The sequence below is a fragment of the Colobus angolensis genome, unplaced genomic scaffold, assembly GCF_000951035.1.
Source record: "Colobus angolensis palliatus isolate OR3802 unplaced genomic scaffold, Cang.pa_1.0 Scaffold166, whole genome shotgun sequence".
Lineage (NCBI taxonomy): Eukaryota > Metazoa > Chordata > Mammalia > Primates > Cercopithecidae > Colobus > Colobus angolensis.
This window is the reverse complement of record NW_012114777.1, coordinates 800,365-809,870: the sequence shown is the minus strand read 5'-3', so window position 1 is coordinate 809,870 and position 9,506 is coordinate 800,365. Positions and strand designations below refer to the sequence as shown.

At 34.5% G+C, this 9,506-nt stretch overlaps 1 protein-coding gene across 1 annotated transcript in view; it reads right to left on the bottom strand.

Moving 5' to 3' along the window:
• LOC105508671 (short-chain dehydrogenase/reductase family 16C member 6) overlaps positions 1–9,506 on the bottom strand; it is a 25,716-nt gene that overhangs the window by 3,114 nt on the left and 13,096 nt on the right. The window contains exon 4 of the mRNA XM_011937554.1: positions 9,298–9,442. Within this exon, the coding sequence (XP_011792944.1) occupies positions 9,298–9,442 (145 nt within the window). The remainder of the gene's footprint in view (positions 1–9,297; positions 9,443–9,506) is intronic.

Sequence of the window (9,506 nt, the reverse complement as noted above, 5' to 3'; positions counted from 1 at the left end):
ACATTAAGCAGAAATAGATGTTTGTAAAATCAATAGTTGAAATGGATCAGAATGTAAATAAATATCACATAAGTTATTACTTTGACATTTTATACTTTTAAATTATTCTGCTTAATTAGTTGAACCACACTCCCCTCAAAAATTCTGTTTATCTCAGCTGATTTTGGGAATCTGATCAATTTTCCACAATTGAATGTTGACAGTTAGTCTTTATATTTTATTCTCCTAAAAGTTTTCCAGAACTATAGCCTAAACGGCTCTAATGCTTATTTAAAAATAGAATCTACAGATCATTGTTTAATTCTCTACCATTTTAGGATTGTGAATCTTTCTTTTTCTGGAAACTTCTTTTTTTACGTTTGTTTATCTAAGGACAACAATTTTATAAAAGTTATCACTTAACGTCACTGACTTCTCTGGCTACCATGCCCCCTTATCCTGGCTGGTCATCTTTCTGTGATCTTAACACTCTAGCTTTTAATAAGACTTAGTCACATATTAACAATTCTTACTAATATTGTTTTAATAATAATGTTAGAAACAAACTAAATAGCTTAAAAATGCATGTAGAGTATACTTACATTAGCTATAACTACATATGTGTATATACATAGGTTTATTATCAATGCTGCTGATATAAAACATGTATAGGACATGATTTACTACTACTAATAAAATATACATTACTTTTTGTTATAAACTCCATATAATCAATCACTTTTCACAGAATGCTTTCGTTAATTTTTGTTGAATTCTTGCATCACATATATTCTATCACACAAATATGACACACTTTGGTTAACCATTCATCAGTTGATGGATATTTAGATTGTTTTTACCTTTTAGCTGTTATGAATAATGCTGCATAAACATTTGTGTACAAGTTTTTTGTGGGGACATGTGTTTTCATTTCTCTTGGACATATACCTGGGAGTGGAATTGCTAGGCCATGTGTTAATTCTATGTTTAACATTTTGAGGAACTGTCAAAGTATTTTCCAAAACAGTTGCACCAATTTACAGTACCACCAGCCATGTGCAAGGGTTCCAATTTGTCCATATCCTCACAACACTGTTATTGTCTGTCTTTTTTATTGTGCCTTCCAAGTTAATGTGAAGTTTTTCATTGTTTTTAAATAACAGCTTTATTGAGAAATAATTCCTATACCATAAAATTCACTGTCTTAAAGCATAAAATGTAGTGATTTTTAGTATATTCAGAAAATTGTTCATCACTATCTAATTCTAGAATATTTTCATCACTCCCCCAAAAAACTTCGTTCACATTAGCAGTCATTTTCTCCTTGTCCTTTCCTTCAGTCCCTGGCAATCAATAGTCTACTTTCTGTCTTTGTAGATTTGCCTATTCTGGCTATTTCATATAAATGGAATCATACAGTATGTGGTTTTTTTGTGTCTGGCTTCTTTTACTTAAAATAACGTCATCAAGGTACATTTATGTGGTAGCATGTATCAAATTTCATTGCTTTTTATGGTTGAATAATATTTAGTTGTATCAATATACCACATTTTGTTTATTCATTCATTCATCACTTGATGAACATTTGGGTTGTTTTCACAATTTGGATGTTGCTGCTATGAACATTTGTATAAAATATTTCATTTTCATTTCTCTTAGGTATATGGCTAGGAGTTCAAATATGGTAACTTATTGTTTGCCTTTTTGAAGAACTGTCAAACTGTTTTCCAATGTGGCTGGACCATTTTATAATTCCATCAGCAATGTATGAGGATTCCAGTTTCTCCACATTCTCATCAACACTTGTTATTATCTGTCTATTTGAGTTTAGCCATCTTAGGGTGTTTGAAGTACTTTTTCATTGTGCTTTTGATTTGCATTTCCCTGATGATTGATGATGGTGAATATCATTTTATGTACACATTGACCACCGACCACTTATATCTTTTTTTTTTTTTTTTAATGGATTCTCACTCTAGCCCAGACTGGAGTGCAGTGGTACAATCTCGGCTCATTGCAACCTCCTCCTCCCAGGTTCAAGTGATTCTCATGCCCCAGCCTCCTGAGTAGCTGGGATTACAGGCATGCACCACCACACCTGGCTGATTTTTAATTTTTAGTACAAATGGGGTTTCACTATGTTGGCCAGGCTAGTCTCAAACTCCTGACCTCAGGTGATCCACCCACCTAAGCTTCCCAAAGTGGGATTAGAGGCATTAGCCACTGCACCTGGCCATCTTTTTTTGAAGAAATATCTGTTCAGATCTTTTGCCATTCTTAAAAGTTGGGCTTTTAAAAATTGTTGAGTCATTAAGAATTATTTATATATTCTGGACACAAGTCCCCTATTAGCTCTAAAATTTGCAAAAATATTTTCTCATTCTTTGAGTTGTATTTTTACTTTATCGATGTCCTTTGAGGCATAAGAGTACTTAATTTTGATGAATCCAGTTTATTTATCTTCTGTTGTTGCTTGTATTTTGATGTCATAGCTAACAAACCATTGCTTAATTCAAGGCCATGGGCATTTACATCATTTTTCTTTAAGAGTTTTATGATTTTATCTATTACTCCTAGCTTTTTTATTTATTTTGAGTTAATTTTTGTATATGATGTAGGGGTTGAGGTTCAACTTCATTATTTTGCATATGGCTATCAAGTTGTCCCAGCACTATTTGTTAAAAAGAGTATTATTTCTCCACTGAATTGTCTTGACACCCTTGTTGAAAAGCAGTTGAGCAAAAATGTAAGAGCTTATTTCTGGACTCTTTGTTCTATTCTATTGATCTATACATGTCTATCCTTAAGAAAGTTTGACACTGTCTTGATTAGTATAGTTTTATAGTAAGTTTTGAAATAGGGAAGTGTGATTCCATCCAATTTTCTTATTCTTTTTTAAGATGGCTTTGGCTTTCTGAGTACCTCGCATTTCCACGTAAATTTTAGAATCCACTTGTCAATGCATGCAAGAAAGGCAGCTAGAATTTTGATAGGAATTGCATTCAATCTGTAGATCAGTTTGGGGAGTATTGTGTTTTAACAATATTAAGTCTTCCAATCCGTGAACATGGGATTTATTTTTATTTAAGTCTTCTTTAATCTCCGTTGAAGATGTTTTGTAATTTTCATAGGATAAGTTTTGTGCTTTTTTCGTTAAATTATTCCTAAATATTTTATTATTTTTGATGCTATTGTTAAATTGACTTGTTTTACTAATTTCATTTTTAGATTATTTATTTCAGATGTATGGAAATACAAATGAGTTTAGTGCATTGATTTTGAATATTGATCCTTTGCTGAATTCATTTTGTAGATGTAATTATGTGTGTGTGTGTGTGTGTGTGCATATGTATTCTTCAGGATTTTCTATATACAAGATCATGTCATCTGAGAATAAAGATAGTTTTGCTCCTTTTTTCCAATCCGAATATCTTTTATTTTATATTTTGTCTAAATGTTCTACTGAACAGTAGTTAAATCAGAGTGGTGAATTTGGGTAGCCTTGTCTTGTTCTTGATCTTGGGGGGAAAGCATCCAATCTTTCAGCATTAAACATGATGTTAGCTGTGGCTTTTTCGTAGATGCCGCTTATCAAGTCATGGAAGTTCCCTTTTATTTCTACTTTCTTAGTGTTTTTATCTTGAAAGCGTGCTAGATTTTATCTAATGCTTTTTTCTGTGTGTTTTGACATGATCATGCAGCTTTTGTTCTTTGTTCTACTGATATGATATACTGTATTAAATTCTCTTTAAATATTAACCCAATCTTACATTCCCAGGATAAATCCTATTTAATCATGATGTATTAATGTGATAGGTTGCTGGATTCAATTTGCTGGTATTTTATTGAGGATTTTTGTGTTTATGTTCATAACAGGTATTGATCTTTGGTTTTATTTTCTTGTGATGTCTCTGTGTAGTTTTAGTATCAAGGTCATCCTGCCCTCATAGAATGAGTTGGGAAGTGGTCAGTCCTCTTGTATTTTTTGGAGGTTTTTGAAATATTGGTAGCTATTTTTCTTAAAAAGTTTTATAGAATTTCCCATGAAGTGCTCTGGATCTGCGATTTTTCTTGTGGGAATTTTTTTTAGATTACTAATTTAATATCTTTAAGTCTATTCAGATGTTTTTTCCTTCTTGAGTCAGTTTTGTTAGCTTGTGTCTCTCTAGAAATTATTCCATTTCATCTACATTATCTAGTTTCTTGGCACATAATTTTTCGTAGTATTTCCTTATGGTCCTTTTCCTTTCTGCAATGTTACCAGTAGTGAGGTCCTCATTTTTATTCCTGATTTTAGTAGTTTGAGACTTCTCTGTTTTTTTCTTTCTTTGTCAGTCTAGCTAAAGTTTTGTTAATTTTGTTGGTCATTAAGGTTGTTGGTTTCATTGATTTTTCTCTAGTTTTCCACTCTCTATTTCATTTATTTCTGCTACAATTATTACTTATGCTTGATTTGAATTTAGTGTGCTCTTTTTTATAGCTTCTTAAGGTGGAAGATTAGTTTGTTTATTTAAGATGTTTTATATTTTAAAATAAAATTTTCCCTAAGCACTGCTTTAGTCATATTATGTAAGTTCTATGTCACATTTCCACGTGTTTGTAAATTTCTCAAATTTTCTTCTGTTTTTCATTTCTAATTTCATTTCGTCTGGAGAACATACATTGTATGATTTCATTCCTTTGAAATTTATTGATGGTTGTTTTATGGCTCAGCATACAGTCTATCCCAGAGAATGTGCTATGTGTGCTTGAGATGAATGTGCATTCTGCTGTTGTTTGGTGGAGCATTCTATAGATGTCTATTAAGCACACTTAGTTTATAATTCTTTATGCCCTTTGATCACAGGAGCATCCTTTAATAATTTTTTTCTGAGATGGAGTTTCGTTCTGTTGCTCAGGCTGGTGTATAGTGGCACAATCACTGTTCATTGCACCCTGGACCTCCAGGGCTGAAGCCATTCTCTCACTTCAGCCTCCTGAGTAGCTGGGACTACAGGCATACAGCACCACGCCTAATAAATATGTATTAGAGACAAAGTCTTACCATGTTGCCCAGGCTGGTCTCAACTCCTGGGCTCAAGCAATCCACTTGCCTCAGTCTCCCAATGTGTTGGGATTGCAGGCATGAGCCATTGTGCCTAGCTGATAATTTTTTAAATTACGTTTTTTTTTCCTGGGGCATATAATATGCATCTTTACCTGTCAGAACCAATTTCAGATTTATACTCTCTTAATTCCAGTGAGATATAGGAACTTTACTCCTATATAGCTGTAATGCCTCTCCCACTTTTGTGCTATTGTTGTTATACACATTATGTCTATATGTGTTATAAACACATTATTGTAGTTATTACTTTGTAAGTTTTATGTTTTAAAGAAGCTGAGAGAATGAAGGAGAGCAAGTCAAGTATATATTTATGGATTTTGTCATATCAACCTCCCTTATTTCTGGTTCTCTTCATCTCTTCCTGTGGATTTGAGTTACCATCTGGTGTCATTTATGTACTACAGTATAATTTTGTCCCCACTCATGTCCTTTGTACTGTTATTGTAAAAAAATTACATTTCTATATGTGGTAGGCCAAATAAAACTATTATGTGCATTTTATTTATACAATTGTATTTATAATCAATGAAGAGAAGAAAGGAAAAGAAATAGGCATTTGAACTGTCTTTTAAAAATTACCTACTTTGTCATCTTTACTGTCACTTTATTTCATGTGGATTCAGATTAGTCTCAGGAGCCACTTGTTTTTATTCTGAAGAATTTCCATTAATATTTCTTGTGAGGTGGTATGCCAAGCAATACATTCTCTGTTTCGGTTTGCCTTCCTTTTGCTTTCATTTTTGAAAGATACTTTTGCTGGATATAGGATTCTTGGTGCATAATTTTCCCCCCAGTACTTCGAATATGTTATCGCACTGCCTCTTAGCTTTCATTATTTCTGTTGAGGTGTCAGCCATTAATCACGTTTGGGTTCCTTTGTATATGATGAGACTTTTTTTTTTTCCTTTTGCTAGTTTCAAGATATAGGTTTGCTTGCATCTTTTAACATTTTGACTATGATATGTCTGGATGTGGAACCCTTTGTGTCTACCCTACTTGGAGTTCACTGAGTTTCTTAAATATGTAAATTAATGTTTTTCATCAACTTTAGGAAGTTTTTAGCCCTTGCTTCTTTGAATATTTTTTCTGCTCCTTTCTCTGTATATTCTTTTTTTTTCTTTGATAGAGTCTTGCTCTCTTGCCCGGGCTGGAGTGTAGTGGCCTGATCTTGGCTCACTGCAACCTCCACCTCCCAGGTTCAAGTGATTCTCCTGCTTCAGCCTCCTAAGTAGCTGGGACTACAGGTGCATGCCACCATGCCAAGCTAATTTTTTTTTTTGTATTTTTAGTAGAGATGGGATTTCACCATATTTGCAAGGCTGGTCTCAAACCCCTGAGCTCAAGTGAACCTTAGCCTCCCAAAGTGCTGGGATTACAGGAGTAAGCCACCACGCCCAGCATCTCTGTATATTCTTTTAATGTTAGTCTCTTCACATATGTATTTATTTGTTTAACAGTGTCCCAGATTTCTCTGAAGCTATTTTTTTCTTCATTTTATTTTCTCTCTTTTCTTCTGATTACATAAGCTGTATATGTATATCTTCAAGTTTACTCATTCTTTTTTCAGCCAACTCAAATCTACTCTTGAACTGCTCTTGTGAATCTATCTTTTCAGTTATTTTTCTTTTCTGCTTCTAAATTTACATTTGTTTTTTTCTGTTTACTATCTATTTATTGAAATTTGTTGAGACATTGTCATTATAATCTTTTTCATTTCTAAGTTTACATTTGTTTTTCTTTATACTTTCAATCTGTTGAAATTTGATGAGACATTGTCATAATACCTTTTTTCATTTTTCAAACAAGGATTCTTTTAGATCTTTGAATGTATGTATAATAGCTTTCTAAAGTTTCTTTCCTGAGTCCAACATCTGAGCTCCCTTAAAAGCAATTTCTGTTACCTATGTTTTTGCTTCTATGTTGGTCATACCTTCCTGTTTCTTTGAATAGCTCATAATTTTTTGTTAAAAAGTAGACATTACAGATAATATATTTTGGGAACTCTGGATAATACTCTCCCATAGGGCTTTTTGTTATGGTTGTTTTTATTTATTTAGTGACTTGGCTGTACTAGTTCAGTGAAGTCTATCTCCCTCTTCTACAGTCAATGTGTAGTTTTGGTGTCATTCCTCAGAGGATACAATCTTGAGCATGCACACTATCTTCCTGATTGTCAGAGATGACTGTGGTTTTAGCCAGGCAATCTTTTACTGCCTCTTTTGCTCGTCTCTTAGTCAAGCTTTGGCTGGTCTGCTTCTACTATCACACCCGCCTCTTAACCTCCACAATTTGCTAGCTGGTTGTCCTGTTCTTTTTGTATTCTGGCTCATGGTCTTACCCAATTGAAGTCAGGTCCTATGGCAGAAGCAGACAGATACCAGTCTTTGAGGAGGGCCTTAATATTCACCTGGCACCTGGTTACTCTGTGCTATGGAGCAGGAGATAGGGTAATATAAAACTTACTCTTCCATGGCTACTTTACCCAAATTGTCCTTATCAATCAGGATGAAGGGTTGGAGGTAGAGATGACAGGAACCATTCTGGCAACCAGCTGTTGCCACTACCCTGTATGGATCTTCCACAGCCTAGAGCCTGGGATAATGGGATCTGCTAATACTCATTGCCTGGGAAATCTACCTAAAACAAGTATCCTGCCTTAGGAATCTGGGGAAGATGGAACTTGCTACTTGACTGCTGAGCTTAGTGGAGCCGTTCTGTCACAAGGAGCTGTTCTGGGAAGAAGAACTGCCTTCTTCACCAAGAGTCCCTTTCTGCATCTTCCCTTCATAAGATGATTAAGCACTGTCTGGCTGAGGTTATTCACACAATATAGGCCTTCTCCTGCATGGAGCTGTTAAAAATGGGATTTGCCAGTGTTCCAATGGCTGTCAAACCACCCAGAATAGCAGTTTCAGCCCCAGGAAGAGTGAAAGAACTGTCACTTAGTTGTCAAGTCTGCTGAAACCATTATCCCAAAAGGCAAGAGGGATTGTCCCAAGCCCCAGAGCTGTGGTCTTTTAGTGTTCTTACTGAATTTCCATAGATTTTATTCAACAAATGCTCAATTTTTTGCATCCCCTTTGATCAATCTCCAGAGATTTTATTTATTTATTTATTTATTTCTTGAGAGTCTTGCTCTGTCACTCAGGCTGGAGTGCAGTAGTGTGATCTTGGATCACTGCAACCTCCACCTCCTGGATTAAAGCGATACTCATGCCTCAGCCCCCTGAATAGCTGGGATTACAGACGTGCGCCACTCCCACACCGGCTAATTTTTGTATTTTTAGTAGAGACAGGGTTTCACCATGTTGGCTAGGCTGGTCTCTAACTCCTGACCTCAGGTTATCTGCCCACCTTGGCCTCCCAAAGTGCTGGGATTACAGGCATGAACCACTGCGCCTGGCCAATCTCCAGAAATTTTGAATGATTGTCTTTGCTAATGTTGACCAGCTTAATAGATGTCTCTTTGGGGAGAGCTTTCCCCTATTCATTCTGTTAACTCTTGACCACTTGTTTTGGAACTTTCTATTTAATTTTAAAGCTTCACTAGACTCTAAATGGTTTGATTGCCTCTAAGCCAGGCTTTCTGTTGGCTGTCTCCATGTCCCACAAATACAGCTGATGTATGTCATTTGGATTGTGTCAGTCTCTTTTTTAATTATTGTAATAACTACGCTTGTCCTCATATCCAGTTTATACTTTCCAATATACTCACTGACTGGCTCCCTATGTAAAAGTTCTCATATTATATTTGCATCCTAGTTTGAACTGTTCTAGATAAATTTAACCTTCATACCAAAATGTCACTCTGCAATACTTCCCCCTATATATTAATCAATTTTACAAAATATTATATTTCTGAGGTTATTTATACCTTTGTATTCTCTTTAGGAAAAAATTGTCTTCTCAATACTACAATGCTAAATATTTTCAAAGTTCTCAGTATTAATTTCTCTGTTACATTTTAATATACTGATTAGTACTTTAGGTTTAAAGTTTCACTAAATCATAAACCTCACAACTATATTATTGTCTTTAAATTGAATAAATTTATAAATATCATACATATTGAAATTTTCTTTCACTAAATTAGTCATTCTCATTGTTTCTTTTGTTTTACTCTCCATATTTCAAAACTTCAAAATCATCAGACGATGACATACAGTGGAAGATTATTATAAGAGCAAAGATTACTTCAAGAGTTAACTTACTTGCTTGTACAGCCTTCAAACATTCCAGTGTTGATGAAGTGTGGGCACACGATGGTGGTTTTAACTTCAGTTTTCTTTACCATAGTTAAATCAAAAAAGAGAGATTCAGCAAAGCCGAAGGCTGCAAATTTACTTGCAGAATAATCTGAAACAAAGCAAGGAACTATTAGTAATAGAGCTTGACAATTGGAATTGTCTTAAAATTTGAA